General features: G+C 49.2%; 1 protein-coding gene and 1 long non-coding RNA gene across 5 annotated transcripts in view; one reads left to right on the top strand and one right to left on the bottom strand.

Moving 5' to 3' along the window:
• Positions 1–27,968, bottom strand: part of LOC135896561 (uncharacterized) — an 89,605-nt gene that overhangs the window by 21,755 nt on the left and 39,882 nt on the right. Inside the window, exon 2 of the long non-coding RNA XR_010562743.2 lies at positions 3,718–3,876. This is a non-coding gene — a long non-coding RNA (uncharacterized lncRNA). The remainder of the gene's footprint in view (positions 1–3,717; positions 3,877–27,968) is intronic.
• Positions 120–27,409, top strand: LOC135896555 (uncharacterized). Of its 4 annotated transcripts, none has more exons than XM_070525870.1 (10): positions 120–189; positions 5,689–6,114; positions 7,276–7,689; positions 10,201–10,425; positions 11,217–11,362; positions 12,756–13,137; positions 13,594–13,893; positions 15,873–16,145; positions 19,679–19,839; positions 26,652–27,409. In XM_070525870.1, the coding sequence occupies exons 2-10, from the start codon at positions 5,710–5,712 to the stop codon at positions 26,878–26,880; spliced, it is 2,535 nt and encodes an 844-aa protein (XP_070381971.1). In that variant the 5' UTR covers positions 120–189; positions 5,689–5,709; the 3' UTR covers positions 26,881–27,409. The 4 variants fall into 4 exon arrangements, with proteins under 4 accessions (XP_070381971.1, XP_070381974.1, XP_070381972.1 ...); XM_070525871.1 differs by having other exon boundaries at positions 127–189; positions 5,595–6,114; XM_070525872.1 differs by having other exon boundaries at positions 136–189; positions 5,697–6,114.

The following is a 27,968-nucleotide window of genomic DNA, read 5'->3' as shown; positions in this document are numbered from 1 at the left end:
AAACGAAATTCGAGGAAGAGAAGCGCGCACTTCGCTTGCGGCAACCCACTCTTGGCCGATACCCCGTAGTGGGTGTGCGCCACAGTTTGATGACGTCATATATGCACGTGACCATGTGCAATTGCGATAAGAAGACGTGAACAAAGCCGATACAGCCGGCAGCGTTTCATCCTTCCTCATCGTTGACAGGTAAGCAGTGACTGAGGTTCTTTGTCAGCGGGGTTAAGAAATAAGGAGGCGACGCATTCGCGGGAGGGACATAGGACAAGTACATGAACGGCATTGTGCGTAGCCGCGACTTTGAAAATTTCTCGCTTGCCTACAGCTGGGAGCGGGCCCAAGGGATGTAATGAGAGAGAAAAAAAAACTTGAAATACGGCACAGCTCTGCAGGACAGCACAATAATAAATGAATGTGAAACGGTAGAGATTAATCGCAATTAGGTGGAAATTGACTTTTACGGAAACAGAAGTGGCACCAATGGGTATGTAGGAAACGTAGGATGCACATATGCCCAGAAGCAGACAATACTGGATTATCATTGTGCGGCATCTATTGGAAGGCCAACAAATTCCGAGTGACGAAGTCAGTTTAGCAAATCGCCATGCACGGTCCACCGGAGCACGCGCCCGCCCGCCCAAGAAGCCTATACAATTTACAACCTTGCTGCCATGCACACGTTAAACTATCTCCCCCCCATGTCCCTTTCTGCGGACCGTCCGATGGTACCGACTACAGACGGTGCGCAGGAATTGTCGGTCATAAGTTTTACAGAGTTATCCAAATTAAATTATGTGGTTTTTACGTGCCCAAGCCACGGCATGATTATGAGGAACGCCGATATCGAGGATCCTGGAATTCATTTTTGCCGCCTAGGCTTGTTTAACGCGTCCACTCAATTCGTATCCTAATCGTATCGTAGTGTTCGCGAACAATCACGTCAACCATGTCTTGCTCAGCGCGTCGACACTTGTTTGACCCTTCGTTTTTTCAGCGTATACGGCACTCGGGAATCCCCGACCCACGTCTCGGTTTTCTTCTCGCTCTTGAGTCCCGAATGTTTGCGGCTACTTCGAAACGCACGCCCAAGGCTCTGGCGTCGCACTTGCGTGTCCGGCGGCTCTCCTCCGTCCCGATGATGATGATACTTGTGCTTGCCACCAGTGTCAAAGGCACCATAGCATATGTTTGACAGGATGTTCGACGTGGCGCGTTCCGGCATGCTCTCGTGAAATAATAGTTTCTTCTTTTATTTCTCCGAGCGCTTGCAGCTAATAGTGAGCAGCACGTGCTTCGAGCCTGAGATTAAGTTTCTTTTCGTGAAAACACGCAACGCAAGTGACCGTGCAACAAACGAAAGTTTATTTACTTGTTAATTATGAGCACTTACTATAATATGCGCAAAGCATTACCCTAACACAATGAATTTCTTTCGATTGATTTAGCAGCGCTTTGGAATAAACTTATGCACCTTGGACACATTCATCGTTAACGACAACCCACTATATAATTCGGGGCTGAAAGGGTTATTGCAGAAAGACGCTCCGCCTTACGATTGTCTAGCTAGATGTTACGCAAGTCAAAGTGATTATCCATCCGGTCTTCACTGCCGGTCTTGGTAACAGCCAAGGAGGATACATAAAAATTGCTGGAGTGGAGACGGCGCGCTCCGACTGAAGCCTCCGTCCGCCATCTTGCCAGAGGCAGAACGCGCGCTCAATTGGCTCCGGCGGCACCGGCTCGCGCTGCTGTTTTCGTGAGTTGGTCTGCAGTGCAAGTTGATGTGAGGGGCATGTAAACACCATCGATGTGATTATGGTTGCCTCTTGCGTTGCCTACGGATGTTGGCTTGCGTTGCCTACTGGGTTCGTTGGATTTTTGGTGTGCATGACCAGCACAGAAAAATTGTTCGATGAGCTTGTTCGCAAGGATCAGCTGAAATACTTGCTGACGCACAAGCTTAGCCAAGATCACGCCGAAAACTTCTTCGGGTCCATACGTGCACGAGGTGGTCATAACAACAACCCAACCGCTGCGCAGTTCATGGCTGCATACAAGCGTCTGTTGGTTCAGACAGAAGTGACTTCATCAAGCTCTGGAAACTGCTCCCAAGACATAGTCTCAATTCTAAATCCAACAACTACAGGAGCTTTGGTAGGTGAAAGCAGCATGCTTACTGATATGCGCAGGTCGTCAATCCTGCAGGCCGACGACCACAACTATACCCATCGCATTGACTGCCCAGAAAGCCTGTCAGCTTTTGTCGGTGCTGTAGTGCCGTACATTGCAGGTTTCGTCGTTAAGAAAGTTCGTTCAACGATAACATGTGAACTGTGCATCGCAGCCCTGCACTCGGATGAACTGGCACCTTTAATTAGGCAAAAGAGCCGAGGTGGACTTATTTCACCATCACAAGACGTCGTTGGCCTGTGTGAAGCAGTTGAAAAGGGGCTGCGACGGCTACAGGCAGAATATGATACTATTAAAATGGTGACGGTAAGGTCAAAACACCTCATCCTTGAAGTCCTGGGCACCTGCACAGAGAAAAATTGGTTCCAGAAACTGGAGGACCACATCCTTGATCTGGATCCACTTGATAACCATATTTATATCTTGTGCAAAAAAATCGCTGAAGAATATATAAAAGTGAGAATACACCACATGACGAAAGAACGAAACCGTGAACTGATCAAAAACAGAGTGAGACCACTTTTGTCGAGGGTGATTATTTTCAATCACCAGTAGGGTGTCTGTCATGGTGTTCTTGACTGTATGGCAAATTTTCTCCTTAATATCTGCTCATTTGAACTGCCTTCTGCATATCAGTTGGCTGCTGGTTGATGGTAAATAAACGACTACAACTAGAACCGCACATTTGGATTCCTTTCTAAATGGGAGCAGCTGCATTACGCTTTTATCCTTAATATTTCTACAGTTACACTGCCTTCTACATGCCACTTTTCTGCTAGCTGATGGAAAATAAATGTATATGACTAGAACCACTCGTTTTGGTTGCTCTGTAAATGCGAATAACGTCATCCACAGCGCGGAAAAGCACGAGCGCGGCAGTGCTAATTAAGCTTTTCTGCTTAATATTTGAGCTGGCAAACTGCCTTGTACATGCCAGTTTCCCTCTGCTTGACGAAAAATAGACGTTTAATACTAGAACCGCTCGTTAGCGTTGCTTTGTAAACGCGAAAAAGCGCGGCTGCGCTATGCTTTTCTCCTTAATATTTCCGCAGTTAAATAGCCTTCTTCACGCCAGTTGGCTGCTACAGTTGATGGGAGATAACCGTTTACAACCAGAAGCACTTGTTTTCATTGGTTTCTGAATGCGAGCGCCTTCATGAGCAGCGCGAAAAAGTAGAAGCGCGGACAGGCGCGGCTGCGCTGCTGCCTTTTGCCACTGGTAAGATGGCCGCCGGCCGTTCGGCTCCGGCTTCACCCTTGCCCATAGGCGCGTATAGGCGGCTTCCACTCCAGCAATTTTTATGTATCCTCCTTGGTAACAGCCATGTTGTCGTGGTAACAGCCATGATGATAGTTACTGGGCCGCGGCAAATCGGACGCGCTGACGCCGAGCGCGACGCGTCACTGCGAAAAAAATTGGAGGACCCTTAAGCTTCGCCTTTAAGAGTGGAACGCGAGAACATTCAAAGATCCCTCACTGCTCCTCACGCTCCCGGCAGCTGCAGCTTATGTAACCGTAATGCTTACCGGGAAACGCTGGCGGCGAACGCCATGCAGGAAGGCGGGCGGGCGAGCTTTCTCGTAGAAACGCGGCCTCTTGCGTGGCCGTGGATGCGCGGAGGCGAGCGCCATCTGGGTGCTGTTGTTACAAGGAGCGCAGCGCGTCGTTCTGGGAATGGTAAAACGCTGGAAAAAATTGGTCTATGTTTATGTTTCCGCGTAACAGAAGTGTGCTTTCTGGTATAGTCAAATTACAATCCGAATCTATCATGTTTTCAGGTTGTGTTTAGGTTGCATTCCACGATTTTTCTGACGCATCCTACATTGAGAAATTCAATTAGTTCAGTAACGCAACTGCGCCTCGCGGAGGGCCTGCGTGGTTGTGGTTCGGAATGATTTTCCGCCAAACGACGTCCGGCGCAAGACGCCGACACCGGATGTTATTCGACAGGGGAGCGTTAACTCTATCGCCTTAGGTTGCAAATACGTTTAGTGTGGTTACTGCAGCTATACCAGAACGATGGGAGATTTCACAAGGTATATGTAAACTGGTAGCGAAGCTTCTATAGAAGCCCTTCCGTCAAAAAAAATGACGGCTCCTTGCAACCGTCGCCATATACGTATCGGGGGGACAACAGCAGACGAAACTAAATAATGACCTCATAACCGTAAAGAGCAGTGACGTCAAGATCTTATACTGCTTGGCGCGAATGTTTGAATTTCTTTAGCGTCCGGCATTTCGATCTACGACAGCAGTTATTTTTCTTTTGAGGCTAAGGCGAACTTGCGACTCACCTCAGCTGGAGCCCAAGCATGTCATTAAACTACAGGAGGGGCGTAATTCTTAATGTGAACATAATTAGGTTGCTATTTAGGACCATTGCTCCAGTAGGTTTGTTAGGACGGTGCCACCGAGGTTTCCAAAGCAACCTCACTTTTATTCGTCTAGAATAATGCAACCAACACAACTGACCAAACAAAACGTATGTTTCAGTGGATAAAAAATACTATGACCAGCACATAGTCCTAATGTATAGCAACATATGCGAAACTTTTTCACAGAATCATTCGCAATTCCGTGCGACACCGTGTATTTACATCCAACAGTTATCAGACAACATTGTGGAACATTATCATTTAGAAAACGTTCGACTTGCTAATTTTGCTGCCCGTAGGACACTCGGAGCAGGGAATAAGTTTGGGCGTGTTGGTGGGATACATTCAGACTAGGATACATTGCGCAAAAAATGACACAGGGACAGGCAGAACACAGGGACAGGCAGAACACAGGATGAGCGCAGGACGAACACTCAGAGCCTGTGTTACGGAGAGTGAACGAACATATCACGACATTTTTCGCGGAGCGTTCCGAATTTATCGTCACGATGAGACACAGCGCGTCGGATGCCGCAGCGTGAACTTGCACGATAGCGAAAATCCTGCACTCGCACCTTTCGCCAATGAATGCCGTGCACTAAGTCAAGTAAAATTTGAAGTGAAGTCCCGGCTATATACGCTTTGAACAAACACACAAGGAAATAGATGAAAAAGCTCGCACGAAGCCGCCTCGTTAAAGTTAACAACGCTACTCCACACGGTATAGCTGTCTTGTACAGTCTTGCCAAGCCTTGTGCCAGAATCACATGGTAGGTAGGGGCTTCCGAGAACGAACTAATAAATTGGGAAATAGAAGAATAACATTAGTTGATTTAGTACAGCAAAAATATTTGAAACGGCACATTTACTCCTATGACAGTATACTGGTTTAAAAATTTCGAACCTTGTTTTTTTCACATAGTTTTCACTAGTTTTACTGTTTGCCCCTCCACCCCGAGTGGAGATTCCATCGTGTACCACTAACTGACATACCTGGAAATAGTTTTTTGCACGCTTTTTGTTCCAAGCTGCGCTACCTAATTTATATGGACCTTGGACTAGCTCAGAAGAGACTGAGCTCAAGTGAGTGACTGAGTGCTCAAATGAAGCACCTCGTTAAAGTGACGCAGGTAGCCAAGCCATATGGATCTCAAAGCCGCCGCTTCGCTGCTGAACGTCAAGCCCAAATCGTCGCGGCACTCGCTCCCCGGCTCCCCCTCTCGCCCAAGGTCGCCGGTTCGCATGCCGCGAAGCTCCGGCGGCTCCCCTCCCCCAGGAGCGAAGACCGGCAGCGCGAGCGATCCCCCATCTCGAGGAGGCAGAAACACGCCGACAAGGAGACGCCCGAGATCCGAACGCGGCCTGCATCACTGGAGGCACCAGGGGCGTCCCTCCCCGGCTTCAGCCGCGGCCTCTCCGAGCAAGCCAGCGGTGGCGACGTCGGTGTCCACCACGTCGGCGCCCCCTGCCGTGTACACGTCGCAGTACCCGGAGGAGGGCGAGAGCCCCGGAAGGGGGACCCCGAGCAGCTCCCCACTGGTCACTGCGGTAAGGCAGCACTGGCACTCGCAGTGTTCGATCTCGTTCCGAAAAAAAAACAAGAGTGTCCTCATATATACTCTCTTAGACAAAGGTACACCCTTTTGGGTGTGTACCTGCCACACAACGATAATCGTAATCTGCCTTGCTTGCGTTTCCTTTCTTAAAAATGCCGCGGCCGCTACTTTCTTGTCGGGAATGCTATGTCCTGCCGATAACGCGCATGCCGTTCGTTACTGGGAAGTATACCGGGCTAGAAGCGTTAAAGAATGGAGATGTGGGCAAGACAGATGACATTTATTGCTGTGTGCCAAGACACAACCCAAAGGGTGCAATTTTGTTTTAGAGCGTATATATAGTCATGATAAGGTGCACAGAATAAGAATCTTATATTGAAGGCGGACCAGCGCTCTATTAAGGTGAGGGGGACAATAATAATATTTGGGGTTTTACATGCCAAAACCACTTTCTGATTATGAGGCACGCCGTAGTGGAGGACTCCGGAAATTTTGACCACCCGGGGTTCTTTAACGTGCACCTAAATCTAAGCACACGGGTGTTTTCGCATTTCGCCCCCATCGAAATGCGGCCGCCGTGGCCGGGATTCGATCCCGCGACCTCGTGCTCATCAGCCCAACACCATAGCCACTGAGCTACAACGGCGGACAAGGATAAGCACTGACGAGCTACTCGTGCTTGTGCGCGCTGCTCCTCACCGCGGAACCCGAGACTGGTTCACGCACATCTTCACGAGGAACGTTAACTGGCAGTACCCAGACTCGGCGGCGCTGATAGTTCTGGCACAAATCCCCCCCCCCTTTATTTTTCTGCGCGGCGCACACCTTCCTTGCTGCAGGATATGCGGCGACGGACACCGACTCGCAACATGACAAGTCTCCAGGCGCCGAACACGCCCAAGGAGGATTACTATGTCACAGAAACTTCTAAGAAGCTGCAAATCCGGAGAAGGAGCGAGGAACGTCGGTTAGGGCTATAAGGTGGTTAACTCGGATGCTATAGAACGTAAATTCGTTGCTCCCGAATTCGATCACCTGGATCCCGACGAACCTTTCTTCAACCGCAGAGCTTTCTTTGTTGGTTTATCTTTGGCGGCTTGCGTGCAACTTTCGAGCATGTCCGTTTTTTTTTTTTTTCGTGATCGTCCCGCAGGCAAGCACGGTGAGCTCCCTTCTGCAGACACAACGCGTCAGGCTCCAGCGACGGCGATGGCCAGCGGCTTCCTCGAGAGCCCTGGCTCTGCTGGCACTGTCCGTGGGCGTGGCGTGTGCTCTGGCAGTGGTCTACTACTTCTACCGCTCCGCGCCGTCGGGCGCACTTCAGGGTCGAGGGGCGCTGGCGACCCGCGCATGCGTGACGGCTGGCTGCCGAGAGCACGCTTCGTTCTTCCGCCGCAATCTGAACACACGAAGAGACCCCTGCGTGGACCTGGACGGCTACGTCTGCTCCCTCTGGTCGCCATCTAGCCCTATGGCTTCGGACCTTGCTGGACAGATGACTCTGACCTGGGCGCTGAGGGCCACGGAGTCGCTGACTCAAGACGCCACGTCTGAGGCTTTGGACGCGGTGAGACTGCACCCGGGGGGGGGGGGGGGGGTTCTATTTAAGCTCCACCATGTTTGTCGTCTTGGGCCAATAATACGTGGGTATATTTGCTGTGGTAATAATAATAATAATATTAATAATGATGACGATGATGATGATGATCATCATCATCATCTTATGGAAAGGAATCCCGATGCACAAATGCATGTACAACTATTTACATGGCGAACAGTTAGTAGTAATCGCGCAGGCTGGTACAAAGGCCACAGCTCCAGGAGGCAGTGTACCACATCCTCCTCTTCTCCCTCTTGCGAACACGGTCCTGTCTAAATGCACCGTAACAAGACCAATAACGAATAGTGTTCTTACGCAACGAAACAGTGCTCCGATCTGTCACCGTTATGGTATAAGGCGCATCCCACTGTAGTAATGACAGGTGGTGCTAACGTTCACTTTCAGTATACTCCACATTTGTTTTCCATTTTTTTCCCCCAGTTGCGTCGCCGCGGAAGACGCGCACTTAGGCTTTGTTGCTAAGGGAACATGCAAGCAATGCTCGCAAACGTGGCTCTAAGGCAAATCCACCGAAATGTGCTGACTCGATCCGTGCGCACTCTGAGCTCGAAGTCAACCAGAGATTTAGCGTGAAGAGTCATGTGCACTGATGGCGCTGCTATTTACGTGACACCCCTGTGAAAATGATAGGTTACGAGACAGCCGAACTCCTTTCGGCCTCACCCGTTGGACGCGTGAATGGCGAGTTTGGGCTAGGGGACGAAAGCGGCTTGTGTACGCAATAACTGGGGGTGACGGTACTGCGCATGCGCAGATACCGACGTAGTGTGCCGCGCATGCGCAGTACCGGGGCCCTTAGTCCTTGTACGAAGGTACTGCGCCTGTGCAGACCCAAACGTAGGGATGAGCGCATGCGCAGTACCATGGCCCCTAGTCCTCGCGTACGCAAGCTGCTTGCGTCCCCTGATCTAAAACTCCTTAATAGGGAGTTTTAGTGTTGGGGACGCAAGCGGCTTGCGTACGCAAGGACTAGGGGCGACATTACTGCGCATGCGCAGACCGCTACGTCTACTTGCGTCCTTGGGTTGTTGGAGCGGCCGAAAACATCGCTGCCCCTAAGAGGTCACATTACCCACGTGACTCTTACGGTGTAGGAGAACTTACGAGTAGCTAGCGGGTAGATAATCTAATAAATCTTTCGCCAAGTGTCGACAGACGTCGTTTTTATGTGTATTAGAGAGGTTTAGCGTGTCTGGTATTCGGATAAACGCAGTTGGGGTGTTGGGGCGGAGCCATAAACGGGAGCGTCCTGCTTGGTGCATCCACCTGGCGGCGCAAAGCTCAAATCGACAAAAGCAGCTAATATTGCTGTAACCAAGTCTATTCTACTTCGCTGCTGGTGTAAATTATCAGCACTGGCTTAATTGTGTTGCTGCCAAAAATTTATACCCGCAGCAAAGTAAAATACACTTGGTTACTGCAATATTAGCTGTTTTTGTCTGTTTGAGCTTTGTGCCACCAGGTGGCAGCACCATGCAGGACGCTCTAGTTCATGGCTCTGCCCCAACGCCCCAGCCTGCGTTTACCCCGTTACCGGACGCTGTAAACCTCTCTATTAACTGCTTCTAATAAAAAGAGTTTAATGTACTTTACTTCATATGCTTCATTTCATATTTTATAACATGATAACGCAGCAACGATCAGACGTTGGTGGTGCTGCGAGCGCATGCGACCTCATTGCGGTTTGCGTTTGGGGCCGCTAACCTATAACACGTTTCTGCTTGCGTACGCAAACGCAAACACACCCAAGCGCTTGGGGCCCCAACGCCTTGCGTCCCCAATACTAAAACTCTCTAATAGAGAGTTTTAGAATTGGGGGCCCAAGCGGCTTGGGGACCCAAGAAAATTGCGCGCCACAAGTGCGCATGCGCAGAACCCAAGCCAGTCTTGCGTTCTTGCGTTCGCGTTAACCCAAGACCCAAGAATCGAAAACTAGCGTGGGCCCCCAAGCCGTCTTGGGCCGCCCTCGTGGGTGACAGCGATGGCGTACAGCAGATGGTCGCAGAGCATACGTTATTTACTTCGACTGATTTTCGTCATTTCACATGGGTGAACTCGCAGTTTTTTCGCAGCGCGTCACAAGAAAACACCAACTAAGAGTACTTTGCTTCGATTGGCTTTGCTTGGCTTAGAATCGCACACTTAATTCGCAATGCTAACCGGTACTAACACAGTTTCTTACATTTTATTGTTTGTTCTTCTTGCTCAAAAATGCATTCTGTTTGATTTCACGTGTAAGAAAAGAGGTTAATTTTTTTTTCTTACAAGCGCCTTTCTATTTTCCACACTGCGGCGTCCCTGCGCTCAACCCAACGCTGTCTGCGTTCGACCCAATCCTCAAACTCTGCTGCTCACCTAGACCCAAGAGCAACCGACGCAACGCGGCTTGGGGGCCCAGAGCCTTGCGCCCCCAATTCTAAAACTCTCTAATGACGCATTTTCCCCTCCCGTCTTTAGGGAGGCGCACTGGGCGCGCAGCACAAGGTCGTATCGGCGTTCCTGCACAAGTGTATCGCCCAGAAGGACGATGACCCGCGCAGCCTCAACAGCGTGCGCAAGTTCGCGGCCGACCTGGGCATACCGTGGCCGTACGACGCGAACCATCCCTCGGAGCGAGGCCCCCACCCGTTCGAAGTGGTCATCCGGCTGGACGTGCTTTGGGGCCTGAAGATGTGGTGTCAGGCAAGTCAACAGAGGTTTCGCGCTCCGAGATCTGCCTATGTATGACAGAAAGGCATGGCGGAGGACACGCGATCGCACCGTGTCAGGTGTTGCGTTGCCTTTCTTCTTTTATGCGTCCCGTTTGTAAGCTTACGCTATACGCTATAGGTGTCGAGCAAGCCGTCATCGCGGTGCCATTACTTTGCCGAAACACACAAGAAGTTGAAAGTAAGAGTTCCGCGCCTTGTTGGTTCGGCCTGTTGGCCCCTGTTACTACACCTAAGAAGCGTGCGAACAGTGATTCTCGAAACGTAAGGAAGTTCCAAATCACCCGGCCGTGGTGACTCGGTGGCTTTATCTGGAGCAGAACGAGGGCAGAACGAGGGTGAATGTGGAGAACAATGGCAGCACGCGCACGCAAACTACGAATGAAGGTCAACTGAAACACAGACAGGTGCAAGACAAATTACTCGCCGCCATGGCTCACTGGCCATGCCATTGTGCTTCGGAGCACGAGATCGTGGGTTCGACTCCCTACTGCGGTGGTTGTGTGTTCCCCTGCGGTGGGTCACGGGACGCAAAGAAATGCTCGTGTACCATGCTTTGGGTATATGGCCTTGTTTTGCACGTTTCGCCTGACGAGTCTTGCTACCACTTATGGAATGAACTATGAGGCAGCAAGCCTTCCACTGAACTTCATGTCGAGTACTCAAAAAAATGTTTCGAAACCATTTCTGTACGATTACCGCATGCATTGAAGGAGTACTAACATACGGTCGGCTGATATGCCACGGCCTCTTCTTTTTCTCCAGACAGCCGTGTTGAAACGCAGGCGTCAAAAACCGATACCACCCATGCTGGTGGTGCGCAGGACAGATATGGCCTCCGCCTGGTTGGGCTTGGTCGACGCGCTCGACAACAACCAAGGACGCAGGGCGTACTACAATGACATACACAGGTACACAAGTAGAACAAGCGAGACTCCGGCTGAAAGCACGGGAAACCTGCGCGCGTAAACGCTTACACAGAAAAAAAGATAAATGTTCTTTTGCAAGAACTGTTCGTAAGAAAAAGAAAGTACAGCCAATTGTTTTCTTGGACATACGTAAACCAAGGTGACCATGCCAATGGCAAACAACAGTGAAAAACAAAAAGCTCTGTAAATACTGGCTCGGGTCTGCTATTTTTGTTAGATACAGTGCGACACCTTCGGGGGTGTGGTCGCTATAATAAAGTAAAATTTTTTTATGCCTTTCTAGACTGTAGCTATTTAACCACAGGCCCTCATCATGCCCTTGTGAGACGCGCGCGCGCGAGCGCGTGAATGAGCGAACAAACCATTAACTAAGAAAACAACAAAAGAAACATAACCGAACAAATGAGCACGGGTAATAATGCTTACCTCTAGAAGCATGTTTAAACATTGATTTCCTACTCTGACTACAAATCTGTCAACCGCACTTATATCTTATTCCTCTTCTTCACTGTGCACTACACATTAGCCCATCGGTAGAGTGCGATAAACAAATCGGTAAAGGTGCGGGGCTGTCCGCGAAGAGTCGGTTCATGAGCCCGGCTGGCACATTACCGGCGCTGTCAGGATTGGGGGCTCAATCCCATCGCTCGTGATCCGTTGTCAAGATTGGAGTCCGGCATGCATTCGAAGGTAGCTGGCCCATGCCGTCGTCCAACTTATCCACGCTGAGGACGTTAATGAAGGGAAGAACTGCTTCTCATCGAGAACGAGGAATATGGGTTTATTTACAATATTTATATCAGTCTAACATGACTGCTTGAGAGAAGTGTTAGTCCAACATGACTGCTCAAGAGAAGTGTGTCCAGCATTCGCACCACAGCAGTTTTTAAACACTCGGTCCTCCCGCGATACGAGGTGACGCGAACGTTCCTTTACTCACTGTAAATTCGCCGCCGCACCGCAGAACAGTTTACGCACACAAAGGCACACACATTCCGACGTCCGGAGCCGACGTCAGAGGGGCGCCGTTCCGGGAAGCTCGGAGCCATTCTGGGTAGCTCGTTGTCTTGCGTCCCGGTCGGCGCGTGGGAAGCAACAAAAAACGGCTTTCCCGTGGCAGCGCTCACGCGTAGCAGATCAGGTCCGCGCTGGGGAGTTCGGGCACAATAGTTCGTCCGCCGAACTCGTTCCGTCACAACGGCGATTAGGCTGGAGGATGGCGGCGGTGTCAGCACAAAGCCCGCTTCATCGAACGCATCCTAGCTGAAGCGACGGAGAGCGGGGGATGCGCGTCTTGTTCCCCAGTCGTAACTGGGTGGCAATCGTGCACTGCAGCTCGCCATTCTTAACAGCGCGCATCCGACGCCCCGCGCAGCCTCTACGGCGTGCCCGTCCCCGACGCGGCGACCGCCGACAGGCACCTGGAGACCGAACGAGAGATGCTCACGGCGCTGGCGAGCGTCGCGAACGAGACCGGCCGCGAGGCCGTCGACACCACGGTGGGCCGTCTCGAGCCGCTCTTCGGCCACTCGGACGGCATCCCGCTCGTCCGCTTCCTGCTGTCCTTCTTCAACGCCTCGGGGATCCACGAGCGCAGCCGCGTCTACGTCGAGAGCCGCCGGTTCGTCGTCGCCCTGGACGAGCTGCTGGGCAAGTTCGGCAGGGACCGGCTCATGGAGCACATCGCCTGGTGGTTCGCCCAGCTGTGCGCCGTGATGGCCTCGAGCAAGGCTCGCCGGCTGATCGGGGGCAACGAGGTAACGGAGCCCCGATGTATCGCGCTCGTAAGAAGTTCGCTGGCATCTATAGAATCCTGCAGACAGATTGCCTGTTCCGCCTCCGTCGTGCGAGCTGTCTTGTTTGGACGTCGCGCGGTGTATATAGTCCCATGGCGATGATGCGTTGAATGACGTGCGCGTGAATTTTTAGCATTTAAAGCGAAACTTTCTTTTTTTTTTGCTACGTGCCTCTCAACGAGCGATAATAGATGGCGTTCGACGGCGAACGATTCCCGTGTAGCTCGGTTGGGCGAGAGCCAGTATGTATACCCTTTGCACCGGCGTCTTTCTATGGGCGGTAGAGAAAGTCTGGCCACCGTGAAAAACCGACGAAGGAAAAGCAATGGAAGGCCATTGACATTTAAAAAAACGAGTCGCGTGGCCAGCCTCTCGTGAAAGGTTTGCCAGAGGCTACATATACGGCGATACGCGCAGGTGGAATCGGAAGCCTTGAAGAAGACGAACTGCTTCGACGTGGCCGAGGCCTGGTTCGGGCCCACGCTGTACGGCAGCGTCGCGCACGTCACCGCGGCCGACGAAAGGCGCGCCGTGGACGACTTCCTGCGGGCTCTGCTCGGAGACGTCCACCGGGCCGTCGCGGCGATCTCGTGGACCGACGAGACGACGCGGCGTGCCATGGTCAAGAGGCTGCGCGAGATGAGCGTGGTGACCTCGCAGGAGCCGGAGGAGGCGAGCCGCGCCGCACTGTCCGAAGTCTGGTCGAATTCCACTAAGGTAGGGCTGAGGGAGCGATGGCGAATGAGCGAACGCCGTGCACACGGACTTCGTGCAACGTATGCCTTCGGGGTACTTTAAAGGAATACTGACATGGTATTAACGCGACAGCGTTAAGGAGCTCGTGTCGCAGAAAAGCCGGTATCGTCGGTGTCGGTGTCGGTGGCGTTGGCCGTGAGCGATAAATCCCAGCAGGCCCTTCATGAATAAAAAACAACTTGCAAGATGGGCTGGGTGGGAATCGAACCAGGGTCTCCGGGGTGTGAGACGGAGACGCTACCACTGAGCCACGGGTTCGATGCTTCAAGTAGTATTATCGATCTTTTTCTTTTTCATTTTTTCCCACTAAGTCAAGGTGTTGGGCTTTGAAATCTTAAAGGACGTATTAGTAAACCTTAGAGCGACATAAATAATTTAATATAGATGCATTTGTACCCGCTGTTCTAAGCACGTCTTTCAGTATATGTTTCCAGTCCTGAGGCTTATCTGTCATGACATCATCGTACTCCATTTAGGTCGCTCAGTCGTCTTCTATAAATATTCATCTACTTGCTTGGCGGCTCGCTGTAGCAGCATAACACATGACCGAACAATCCCGAAGCGAGTGCCGAAACGGCACTCCGTTCTTCTTGCACGTGGCACCAATGTCCGCGTTATGACGCCATGACAAACACACCTCCTGGGAAACTGAGCTGAAACTGGTTCCTAAAAAAAAAGATATTTATAGCAATATTATTTTATTTCGGAGACTTACGAGTACTCATTCTAAGATTTCAATGCCCACGAACTTCATTGATTGCAAATAATGGAAGAAAGCTACTATTATGTCTGTACTTAACCACCTGGGATTAAATATCGGGCATTAAAGTATCAGAACGCCAGCCCTTTCGCGCCTAACCCACCTCAAAGTATAGCCGCTGCTCCCGGAATTCGAACCAGCGATTTGTTGCCGAGCTACGGGCATCAGCGTGGGCTGTGCCCTGAACGACGTGTTGTCATGTCGATTGCGCTTGTTCTTGAGCTGTGAGCTGAAAATTCTTGAAGCCTTTGATGATACACGCAAGTTGTGAAGGCGGGCTAGTTGGTTGAAATTCGTCGTGTGTATTGAATAAAGGGACAGTAGACTGAAGCAGAAAGACATCTAGCTTACAGGACTGGTGCTTAGAGCATTCGAACGTCCATGTTTCTAAGCGTCTGTGCTACGACTGTCTGTATTCCTTGATGCACTCGTAGATACTCATGAGGTCGCCACAATAGAGTCGTTCATAAAACCATGTAAACGCCGATGGCGCAGAAATGAGACAAATCCTACAAAAATTACCGCCCACGCACTCTGTACGGGTGGTTGACCAGCGAAGCTGAATCGTGCGACCCCGGTTTTTATCACGCTGGGTTTAACCCTACGGTTCATTTAAACAACGGCTTGGTAGGCTGCTGGATACTCGATCGGTACGCAGTTGCTGCTTGCGCTCGGCTGCACGAGCCTGTTCTTGAGCCCGGATTGCAGCGACCGGCACGGTGTTCCCGGTTCTGCTCATGGCGTTGCTGATCGAAAGCTGCCTGCTCTTCAGGAGTACGTACGACGCATGGCCTACACACTTCAGAGAGAAACTACCACCGGAGAGAAACTGCTGCGGGCGCGCTCGGCTGCGACGGAGATCAACGACGTCACTACTGGCGCAGCCAATCTCGCGCCAGAATGCATGAAAAATTTGTGCGCGCAAAGTAAGGTTCAATAGCATGAGCACGTGTGTGACCAGTTTGCCTAGAAATGCTGTGTGTTAAGTAGGTTTCAGGTCTAATGTTTAATTTACCAAAAATATGATGAATGTGTGAATGACCATACCGTTAAAATGCTTCATTTTGTACAATGAATGGATTTGCTGCATACGCGGTAAAGAAAGCGAAACGCCACAGAGCTAGACGTGCTGCTGTTTCTTCACGTCTATAAGCTAGGCGTTTCCCGCACGCTGCTTCAGGAATTCATCGACATCCTGACCGCCCCGACGACGATGCGAATATCCGAGGGCGGCGAGGGGTGGCGCTTTTACGAGGGCGAGGGCCGGCTGGTGAATCCGTACCGCGGACTGCTGTACCGCTACCTGAGCAACACGCTGACCGCGACGCCAGCCGCGACCGCCAGTCCGCTCTTCTACGCCGACTACGGCGGGGGCGGCGTCCTGCGCGCGGCCAGCTTCGGGGGCCTGGCCACCGCCTTCCTGGAAGCCGCGCTCAGAACGTTCGACAGACGAGTGAGTTCTCGACGCTTCGCGTAGATCGACAGTCGAGTGAGATGGCATGTTGAAAAGAAAAAAAAAGCTTGCGGTCACTGACCTATAATCAGAAGCTAATCGACGTTTCAGAACCCCGCGCGGGTTACTTGTTCACATTACCTTCACAATTGTACAAGTACAATACAGTACAAGTGAAATTGTACAAGTACAAGTACGAGCGAAAAAAATTCACCGGCGATTACTATACTCCCGAATGCGAAATTTGAGCGCACCTGTATACGTGTTTCCATTAGGCGACATATTGAGGCAAAGAATTTGAGGGACTCGGGCACGTATAGCAGGGTCAAGCACGGCGGCTTTTATGCATGAGTCATCGAAGGTTCCAGTGTAATCGCTGGAGCCGCGTGGCTACCAGAAAGTGCTACAGCCTTCGCGTCTCGCATACAATCAGATTGCAAAACAATCCCAAACCACGAGAATCGAAACAAGCACGAACGAGACCGAACAAAGCAAACCATATACAAGCGCGAGCGAGAGCTCACGCTAGCAGACGATATTACGAAACTACCCGTCCGGCTGAGGCCAAATACGAGTACGCATCGAGCAGTCGGGTGGATCCGCACGACACCAGTTTCGCGCGCGCACGTGACTGAACGGGCCGCTCTCATTGGTCACCTCCGTCCACGGCTCGCGTCTTTCTCCCGCTCTGCGTTCGCTCTTTCATCTTTCGCTGTGCTCGTTCGCTCCGTTACGACGCCGACGCTGGCCGCAGGAACGAATGCCTAAACGATCTGCGTTCTATAATAGGAAACCGTATGCTACAAGGTACTGCGGTATACAGTCTCGTTCCTTGTTGTGACGTTCTGGCATACTAGTTCTTTGTTGCTTACTGTGGCAATGCGCATGCCTTCCAACGTTTGAACTTTAAGGTCTGTAAAAGTCGCGCAAACTGCGTAAAAGGAGTGGGAAGGGGGACAGCACGCATTTATTTTTAAGTCTGCCCGAGCACGCGCTGGTTGTGGGATACATACGGGTGTTATTAGCGATTGCTTTGGTTTATAGATGCAGAGAAGCGCCAGAGTTTTTCTTTTTTTAAAAAACCAGATACAGACAATCAGAACATTGATTTTAGGTCACATTGGCTTTTAGAGCGACTCTGCTGTTGTCTATCTCGCCTGTTGAGGGACTTCTTTTTTTTTAAATCAAAATGGCTCGAAGCAAGTACTCTTTGGTTTACATGGCGATTTGCCATCTAAACTAAGCATGCTGCCACGGGAGGGCTACACAGGTACAATCACTTATTTATTTTTTCCGTTCGTACATTTTTTTTTGTCAATCTTGCACCAGCCGCTAATTGAAGACTTTTACTACATTTCTGGGACCGAAATTTCTTTTTCGTAGAACTCTGTAAAATCGTATAGAACGGGCCCAAATTCCTAAATTTTACCGGAAATTCGGTAGAATTCGCAGGAATAGTGGCATGTGGACTCCTTGTTCACAGTGCCTCCGTTGCAAAGGTATTGTTAACAAAGAACTCGTGAGGTGTTGCAAAACGTGAATCAAATTTTGACTCGATCAGTGACGTAAAAATGTTATGGTGTTTTATTTATTTATTTATTTATTTATTGCTAATTCTAACTTACCCTAATATTGCCTTTCTATGCTTGGTTAACATAATTTATTACCCCGTATGCTTCGACCAGTCAGTATGCATATATGTGAACACAGTGCTTATTAGTTTTGCTCCAAATACATAAACCAGTTCAAGCCTCTATCTTGTTGTGACTCTCTGCCCTTTTTTGCAATGCTCCGTATGTGGTTTTAATAAGACATCCTTCATAATGTCCAGTGCTATGATATACATTAGATAATTTTGTTATTATTAGGTTGAGGAATTCACATCGTATTGATGTAGAAAAGGGCTGCTCATTGATGGAAAAACCATGTGATATTCGTTTCAATTCGCTTCTAGCACAATATGATTCGCGTTTGATTTGGTCTGAAAAATTCCTGTTCGTGTAAACGTAGTGCAACCTTAAAGTTATTTTCTAACAGAACTTCTCTCGGGTAGGTATGTTTCTTAACACTTTCGTTACCGCGCCTATATAAATCGGTCAATTTGATCAAGAGTTTTTCTACGCGTTGGTAAAGATTTGAGTTGTGATTTTTCTACTAGCAATTAACAACATCGACCTTCTGAAATGACGACTGAAACTATTTGTCATGTTTGACCATTTCCCGAAGATTGTGGAGTCTGGAAAAATAAAACTTCGACGGGTAGTATAATCGAAACTAGCCTCCAGTGCTCCCAGCACTTCAATAAAAAGGCTCAACATTTGCGTTTTGGTCCACTCGGCAACGTTAGTTTTAAAATGAGAGTAAAAGTGCGGATACAGAAGGCGCTCTCGGCTTGTCAGTGTCATGATCCGTTGTATAGGCTGTGTTAACAATGTCTCAAACAACAGCAGATGCTCAGGAGTTTGTGTTGTTTTCATAATTGTGTTCGACTAATATCAAGTGCAACTTTGACGTACCAGTGATACGGATGTAATTTAATGTATCGCAGTACGACTACTACGTCTTGAGATAAATATGTGAAAATGTAAATGCACCGGAAATAAGCCCATTTCTAGCGGTAACGAGAGTTCATAGGCTGGCACTATACGTTCGTTACCAACTCTGCGCAGAGCTAGCTTATTACTTTCTTGTTCCGTGATATCGACAGTGCAAGTCTCAAGAACTGATGAACTAGAAACATCCAAGAAAGGGCTAAAAGAACAAGGTAGATGTTAAACGGGGAGGGTTCCCGTTTCCATGATTAGTGTTTATCACTTTGCTATTACTTTCGTGCACGCCCTATTTTGTTTAAGACGTTTTTACTTGATGTTCAAATCTCACTACAGCATCGTAGCTGTGTCAGGCGAAGAAAATTGAAAGATGCTAGAATGTTTTGTCTGATGATGAATGTAGTGTTTTGTGGCGCAAGGACCAATTATGGCCAAAGAGGGCCAAATGTTTTGTCCGTGGTCTTACATAGTGCTATATACGTGAAATGTTTTGTACAGTTAAACAGAAACTCTACATCGACCTATTGATGTCTATATCATTTGTAATTCTACGTTGATTTTTGTGTACTTTTCTGGAGCACTCGGTATCGAAGTGTAGCCGAGTGCAGTTGGAAGACATATGGTAGGCTTCGCCATTTTTGTGTTAGCTTCTCATTCGATCAAATATTTAAAAAATAAACTGCACTGCGCTTACGAAAAGGCGTAACATGCTACATGTATTATAAGCAATACAGGCGTGCTCTCAATGCAGAGATCCTGTTCGCCTTTCTGTGCCGTGATATTTTGCTTCCTCAGGCGGACTATCGGTGAACTATCAACTCTGTATGGGACTGGACCGGAAGCTTGCGCACATGTTCTTTTATATTTATTTGTTTACGTCATGGTGCCCACCAGCGACGCTCACCCCCTGCTTGGGCCGCTCGGCCCCCATCCTTGCCATAAAGGTTCGTTCACGTTCGATGAGCCCCCGCTGTGCGTTCGCAGGGCATTCGAATAGACGAAGGCGAGGCCAGGGCCTGGATGAGCCCGCGTTCCGAGAGACAGCTGCACCGCAGGCTTCACTGCAGCAGCGACATCGGCGAAAACATGCTGCAGGTGGCCAGCCTTCGCGTCGCCTGGGAGGCCTACAAGAACGCCTCGTCGGGGTAAGCCACGCCCAGTGCACCTTGTGAATAAGTCTGTGCAGTTCCCCCTCTCTATTCAAGCAAATGTCCGCACGGCCAATGTCTCTTCAAGGTACTTTGTAGGCTTGCATACGTTATGGGTCGCACCTTCACTTTTTTACAAAAATTTGCACCTTTAGGCGTGTATAAATGGTGTTTGGACTTCATACGGTTAACGCCCTCGCGTTTAAGGGTAAGATGGAATCGTTGGTGAGGACCAGTGAAGTTTGCCGACTTTTTGTTGTGGCAAGCAAACATTATGGTATCTGCCACAGACGAGAAGAAATGTGCATTAAATAAACTTTCAAAGCTGTCGCTGTCAAATTCTCTTGTGAGCTACTTCTCCGTCCCCAAGGGGCTCAAAATTATTAAGAAGTTTTCAACTGTCTTTTTCGGATCGCAGGTATAGCTATCGCTCGCTGTCATCTGCAATAAAATCGTTAGCCCTAAAGGCAGGGACATTACCCATGGGGCAATGCAACGCCATTAAGGGTGTAAATTTTTTTCTGACAGTGTTTTGTTGAGACCCGCTGTGGACGCTTTGCTGCTGAGCGCGAGGTCGTTGATTTGACTTCCGATCGCTGCGGCCGCATTTCGATGGGAGTAAAATGTAAAAAACAAAAACAACAACAACAACCAAATGAAAGCGCTCGAGCACATAGACTGATGCGCACGTTAAAAAAAACCATGCAGTCGAAAATAAACCGAAGGGGCCACTGCGATGCGGCGGCGACTCGTAGCAGGCAAATGGACTCGGCACCAAGACTCCCAGACCCAGACGGACTCCGAATGTGACGGCTGGGACTAAAGGGCGTTAACGAATAAAGTTTATATCTCGTAGTTTCAGTAACGCTTTGAGATGTTGAACCCCGTGAATCAGTAAATCAGCACTTTATCGAGCCATGACCATGGTTCATATATATAGTTCTACTGAGTCAGTTGAAGTGCATACAGCCGGATGCGTTACGATTTTCTGGTTCAGACGTTATGCTTGTTTTACAATGAATCATCATCATCATCACCAGCCTGGTTACGCCCACTGCAAGGCAAAGGCCTCTCCCATATTTCTCCAACAACCCCGGTCATGTACTAATTGGGGCCACGCCATCCCTGCAAACTTCTTAATCTCATCCGCCCACCTAACTTTCTGCCGCACCCTGCTACGCTTCCCTTCCCTTGGGATCCAGTCCGTAACCCTTAATGACCATCGGTTGTCTTCCCTCCTCATTACATGTCCTGCCCATGCCCATTTCTTTTTCTTGATTTCAACTAAGATGTCATTAACTCGCGTTTGTTCCCTGACCCAATCTGCTCTTTTCTTATCCCTTAACGTTACACCTATCATTCTTCTTTCCATAGCTCGTTGCGTCGTCCTCAATTTGAGTAGAACTCTTTTCGTTAGCCTCCAGGTTTCTGCCCCGTAGGTGAGTACTGGTAAGACACAGCTACTATATACTTTTCTCTTGAGGGATAATGGTAACCTGCTGTTCATGATCTGAGAATGCCTGGCAAACGCACCCCAGCCCATTCTTATCCTCCTGATTATTTCCGTCTCATGATCCGTATCCGCCGTCACTACCTGCCCCAAGTAGGTGTATTCCCTTACGACTTCCAGTACCTCGCTGCCTATTGTAAATTGCTGTTCTCTTCCGAGACTGTTAAACATTACTTTAGTTTTATGCAGATTAATTTTTAGACCCACTCTTCTGCTTTGCCTCTCCAGGTCAGTGAGCATGCATTGCAATTGGTCTCCTGAGTTACTAAGCAAGGCAATATCATCAGCGAATCGCAAGTTACTAAGGTACTCTCCATTAACTTTTATCCCCAATTCTTCCCAATCCAGGTCTCTGAATACCTCCTGTAAACATGCTGTGAATAGCATTGGAGAGATCGTATCTCCCTGCCTAACGCCTTTCTTTATTGGGATTTTGTTGCTTGCTTTATGGAGGACTACAGTGGGTGTGGAGCCGCTATAGATATCTTTCAGTATTTTTACGTACGGCTCGTCTACACCCTGATTCCGTAATGCCTCCATGACTGCTGAGGTTTCGACAGAATCAAACGCTTTCTCATAATCAATGAAAGCTATATATAAGGGTAGGTTATATTCCGCAGATTTCTCTATCACCTGATTGATAGTGTGAATATGATCTATTGTTGAGTAGCCTTTACGGAATCCTGCCTGGTCCTTTGTTTGACAGAAGTCTAAGGTGTTCCTGATTCTATTTGCGATTACCTTAGTAAATAGTTTGTAGGCAACGGACAGTAAGCTGATCGGTCTATAATTTTTCAAGTCTTTGGCGTCTCCTTTCTTATGAATTAGGATTATGTTAGCGTTCTTCCAAGATTCCGGTACGCTCGAGGTCATGAGGCATTGCGTATACAGGGTGGCCAGTTTCTCTAGAACAATCTGTCCACCATCCTTCAACAAATCTGCTGTTACCTGATCCTCCCCAGCTGCCTTCCCCCTTTGCATATCTCCCAAGGCTTTCTTTACTTCTTCCGGCGTTACCTTTGGGATTTCGAATTCCTCTAGACTATTTTCCCTTCCATTATCGTCGTGGGTGCCACTGGTACTGTATAAATCTCTATAGAACTCCTCAGCCACTTGAACTATCTCATCCATATTAGTAATGATATTGCCGGCTATACCCGCCGTGGTTGCTCAGTGGCTATGGTGTTGGGCTGCTGAGCACGAGGTCGCGGGATCGAATCCCGGCCACGGCGGCCGCATTCCGATGGGGGCGAAATGCGAAAACACCCGTGTGCTTAGATTTAGGTGCACGTTAAAGAACCCCAGGTGGTCAAAATTTTCGGAGTCCTCCACTACGGCGTGCCTCATAATCAGAAAAGTGGTTTTGGCACGTAAAACCCCAAATATTATTATTATATTGCCGGCTTTGTCTATTAACGCATACATCTGATTCTTGCCGATTCCTAGTTTCTTCTTCACTGTTTTTAGGCTTCCTCCGTTCCTGAGAGCATGTTCAATTCTATCCATATTATACTTCCTTATGTCAGCTGTCTTACGCTTGTTGAATAACTTCGAAAGTTCTGCCAGTGCTATTCTAGCTGTAGGGTTAGAGGCTTTCATACATTGGCGTTTCTTGATCAGATCTTTCGTCTCCTGCGATAGTTTGCTGGTATCCTGCCTAATGGAGTTACCACCGACTTCCATTGCACACTCCTTAATGATGCCCACAAGATTGCCGTTCATGGTTTCAACGCTAAGGTCCTCTTCCTGAGTTGAAGCTGAATACCTGTTCTGTAGCTTGACCTGGAATTCTTCTATTTTCCCTCTTACCGCTAACTCATTAATCGGCTTCTTATGTACTAGTTTCTTCCGTTCCCTCCTCAGGTCTAGGCTAATTCGAGTTCTTACCATCCTGTGGTCACTGCAGCGCACATTGCCGAGCACGTCCACATCTTGTATGATGCCAGAGATAGCGCAGAGTATGAAGTCTATTTCATTTCTAGTCTCGCCGTTCGGGCTCCTCCACGTCCACTTTCGGCTATCCCGCTTGCGGAAGAAGGTATTCATGATCCTCATATTATTCTGTTCCGCAAACGCTACTAATAGCTCTCCCCTGCTATTCCTAGCGCCTATGCCATATTCCCCCACTGCCTTGTCTCCAGCCTGCTTCTTGCCTACCTTGGCATTAAAGTCGCCCATTAGTATAGTGTATTTAGTTTTCACTCTACCCATCGCCGATTCCACGTCTTCATAGAAGCTTTCGACTTCCTGGTCATCATGGCTGGATGTAGGGGCGTAGAGTTGTACGATCTTCATTTTGTACCTCTTATTAAGTTTCACAACAAGACCTGCCACCCTCTCGTTAATGCTATAGAATTCCTGTATGTTACCAGCTATATTCTTATTAATCAGGAATCCGACTCCTAGTTCTCTTCTCTCCGCTAAGCCCCTGTAGCACAGGACGTGCCCGCTTTTTAGCACTGTATATGCTTCTTTTGGCCTCCTAACTTCACTGAGCCCTATTATATCGCATTTAGTGCCCTCTAATTCCTCCAATAGCACTGCTAGACTCGCCTCACTAGATAACGTTCTAGCGTTGCCACGTTCATATTCCATTGGCGGCCTGTCCGGTAAGGTGCAGCGGTGGCGTAGAGGTAGAACACCCGCCTCGCGTGCAAGAGGTCCGTGGTTCGAATCCCGGTGCCGGCAATTTTCCACCAGATTAAAAAATGGCTGTGGCTTAGGTAAGGTTAAGCCCAGGATGCGAAGCATACTAGCCTTTATTTTAGTTGTTGAACCACTGTTTAGCCTGGTGAACTGCTGTTGCTTGGCTATATTTGGTTCGGCTAGACGAAGAAACAACTCATGCGTTACTCTGCTTCGCCTTCAAGAGTGGAACGCGACAGCGTTCCCGTCGACCCGCTAAGGGGTGTAAGACAATGGGCTACGGCGCAGCGACTACGCGCCCCGCATTGGACGCGGTGAGCGTCGAGCAACGCAGCGTTCGGCGCGGCAACGAAATGTGCGCCTGAGCAAGCGACGCACGCCTGAGCCTTAGAAACAGCTCGTTTCTAAGGCAACACCGCATTCACTAGAGGCGCTTTTGTACCACTTTGAAGCGTCGTACTCGTGGCTCAGTGGTAGCGTCTCCGTCTCACACTCCGGAGACCCTGGTTCGATTCCCACCCAGCCCATCTTGCAAGAGTTGAGCCAAAGCCACTTCTCCTCTGTCGTGACGTCACGGTGTCACGTGGTATTGAAGGCGACACCGCCGCGCCTGAGGAGCTGGGTTGAGCTCTCGTAATATGCTTCGCATAAAAAAAAATCGACGTGTTGATAAAATTGCACAAACAGGCCTGGAGTGTGGCCTGATCCCGGTGACCAGAACCGGTAACGCACTCCCTCACTAGAGCAGGATTGGCCACCCTGGTGCAGTAATTGGCCACAACCTCCTGTATGAACACAATTAGAATGAATACCGCTTATTCAAAGATTTATAGACAGGATTCACGGCCACGTATGTGTAAACTGCTAGGCGACCGCCGCGCGGTTCTTTATGCCGCATTGATTCGAAACCGACACACTTGAGACGCAGCGCTAAACCTTATGCCCAATAAAACAAGTTATCAGTGCCATAGTACAGCGAAAGCTGCCATAGAAGCTTCGACGTTCTTTTTAAATATTATGCGAAGCATATTACTAGAGCTCAACCTAGCTCCTCAGGCGCGGCGGTGTCGCCTTCAATACCACGTGACACTGTGACGTCACGACATAGGAGAAACGGGGCTCCAGCTCGCGCCGTCGCTCGCGGCGTCGCCCCCCGCATCGGACGCGGTGAGCGTCGAGCAACGCAGCGTTCGGCGCGACAACGATTTATTCATGAAGTGCAACGCCGCAGACACCGACGACACCGGCTTTTCTGCGACACGAGCTCCTTAACGCTGTCGCGTTAAAATAAAGGCTAGTATGCTTGGCATCCTGGGCGTAACCTTAGCTAAGCCACAGCCATTTTTTTTCATGCATAGGAATCTATTTTGTTGCACTAGTGCTCGACCCTAGCCACGGTGGCTGCATTTCGATGGGGCGAAATGGAAAAAAAAAACGTTCCTGTTCGTAAATCTCCACTAACAAAAAAAAAAACATACGGCGTGCTTCATAATCAGATCGCGGTTCCGGGAAGTGTCGGCAACCCAAGAATGTATTGTAAAATTACCCTAAATTCTTGTACAACAAAAGAAGATAGCTGAGCAAGGGTGACATTTTTTGGAACGTATTACACGTTTGTATGCCTTACGACTCCTGATGAGTGCCAGCTTGAGTTTGATAAGCTATACCGACTACGGCATAGTGAGCTCTTTCAGACACGTCCCTTCCTGCTTGCTCGGACGGACAAAGGTAACTGTCGAGCTAAGCCTCTCCGAATACAGCACGCCAGTCTAAATTTACCTCTAATTGCGTCACGCGTGACGCGACAACGACGTCATCTGTGCGTGTGACATGTGCATGGTCGAGTGATTACGTCTTTTCTCTACGCACCCGCCGTGGTTGCTCACTGGCTATGGTGTTCGGCTGCTGAGCACGAGGTCGCGGGATCGAATCCCGGCCACGGCGGCCGCATTTCGATGGGGGCGAAATGCGAAAACACCCGTGTACTTAGATTTAGGTGCACGTTAAAGAACCCCAGGTGGTCGAAATTTCCGGAGTCCTCCACTACGGCGTGCCTCATAATCGGCATGTGGTTTCGGCACGTAAAACCCCAGAATTTAATTTCTTTTCTCTACGCAACGATAGCGAAATTAACTGCACGAGGTGGATGGTTGCAAAGATATCAGCGTTAATGCTACAACACGTTTTTCGTTACCTCAGTTTCTGCAAGCGATCCGTTATTACGATTTTGAAAAAGACGGTTCACGTCGAACAAACGTTAGGAGTGGAAACGCAAACAGGAATGAGGCAGCGAAATATTGTGAGCTTCGATATTTTCACTTGGTCACTTTTCTTCGCTTTAGTGTGCCTGTCCTTGTGCCCTTAAGATCATGGGACCTCACCGTGGGCCTTGGCACTCGAACGTTACACCCGAACCTACATGTATTTTCACGGCGAACCATCGTCTCTTCTACCGCACTCTGTATAGAGAGCCAGTCCAATTACTACAAATAGAATGAAACATTTCTGAAAGAAACGGGGCTTAAAATGACCACCATAAAGCACTCCCAAGGTACGAAAACCGGTGGAAAAATCGGGGTATGTACCAATAAGCAACACGCCCCACTTATGCCGTCAAGTTAACTTAGTTCGTGTGCCCTTCCCTCTCCTCCAGCGGCGATTCGTCGTCGGTCGAGGCGCTGGACATCCTCGACTCGCACGGCAACGCCCAGCGCTACACGTCGGACCAGCTGTTCTTCCTGACCTACTGCCGCCGCTTCTGCAGCACCGGCACCGGCTGCAACTCGGCCGTGCGCAGCCTGCCCGACTTCGGCTCCGTCTTCGGCTGCGCCAAGGGGCGCGCGGAAGAAGACGACCTAAGCCAGTGCCGTTTCTTCACTTAGCGTCGACTTCACGGCCTACAGATCTCACATTTCTACTTTGCGCGTATGCATACATACTGCTACTGCAGCCATCGCTTCTCGCTACTTTGCATTGGTGCACTCTTTTGCGAAACGTGTTTTAGTTTCGCAAAACATACTGATTTCACTTTGATTTTTCTAGAATATGTTTGGACCTAAAAGATACTCCCTTCTGCGTGTACGCCTAGACTTCGCTTCACACTTTCTTCTTAATGCAAGTCACAATTGGAGGGTTCAGTTCTGATATGATGGATGTTCAGTTCTGATGTGATGGATACACCTCTGCGCGCATCTTAACCTCGATCATCCGTGACCTCATTGCAACACTGAGAGCGAATGTGATGTGCGGGCCGTGAAGCGTAAGAGGAGGAAAATGCAGGACTTGTTTTAACGGCAAGTTTTCTTTTTTTTTCACATTTTGACTGAACTTATAACCGCGTGCGATATCGTCTTTCTCACATTTGTGTCTCCTACGAAATGTATACTAATTGAAGACGTGGACACATCATAATGATTTGCAATTTTACTTTCCTGTGTAACTTGAACGTGTCGTCTGCAGCTCTGTCGCATATTATGGGAAATAAAAACGCTGATACCACATCCTCATAAGTGATAAAACGTGTTTGTTGTTCATTCTTTTTTGTCTCTTTTTTGCGGAGATTGTGATTCGGCTGCGTCACATAACCGGTTGCGTCACATAAGTTACACTAACGGGTCCGTTCCTCGGTTACAGTTATCGCAGCATAAGTTCACGTTGCATTGGCAGCACTGCTCCAAGGGAACGGGCCGTACGTTACTGTATCTTCTACCTATAAGAACAAGCAGTCTCTGCGCTCGGCATCCGCTACTGCTATTGAGAGTACACCAAGCTGAAATACTGAACAAGCCCTGCGCATCATCCCGAAATGTGGTGCCGAGAAGAGGGGACACGTGACAGCATTTACTAACGCTAAACACGCGGGACGAATGGATTCCTTTAGGAGCAGGGGAGTAAGGATCAGCGACAAGATAATCCACTTTATCTTTCACGCAAACATTGCGCATTTGCATGTTCAGAAAAGGATTAAATA

Source organism: Dermacentor albipictus, chromosome 9 (genome assembly GCF_038994185.2).
Source record: "Dermacentor albipictus isolate Rhodes 1998 colony chromosome 9, USDA_Dalb.pri_finalv2, whole genome shotgun sequence".
Taxonomy (NCBI): domain Eukaryota; kingdom Metazoa; phylum Arthropoda; class Arachnida; order Ixodida; family Ixodidae; genus Dermacentor; species Dermacentor albipictus.
Note: the sequence above shows the minus strand (reverse complement) of the source record. Positions and strands in the feature narration are given on the sequence as shown.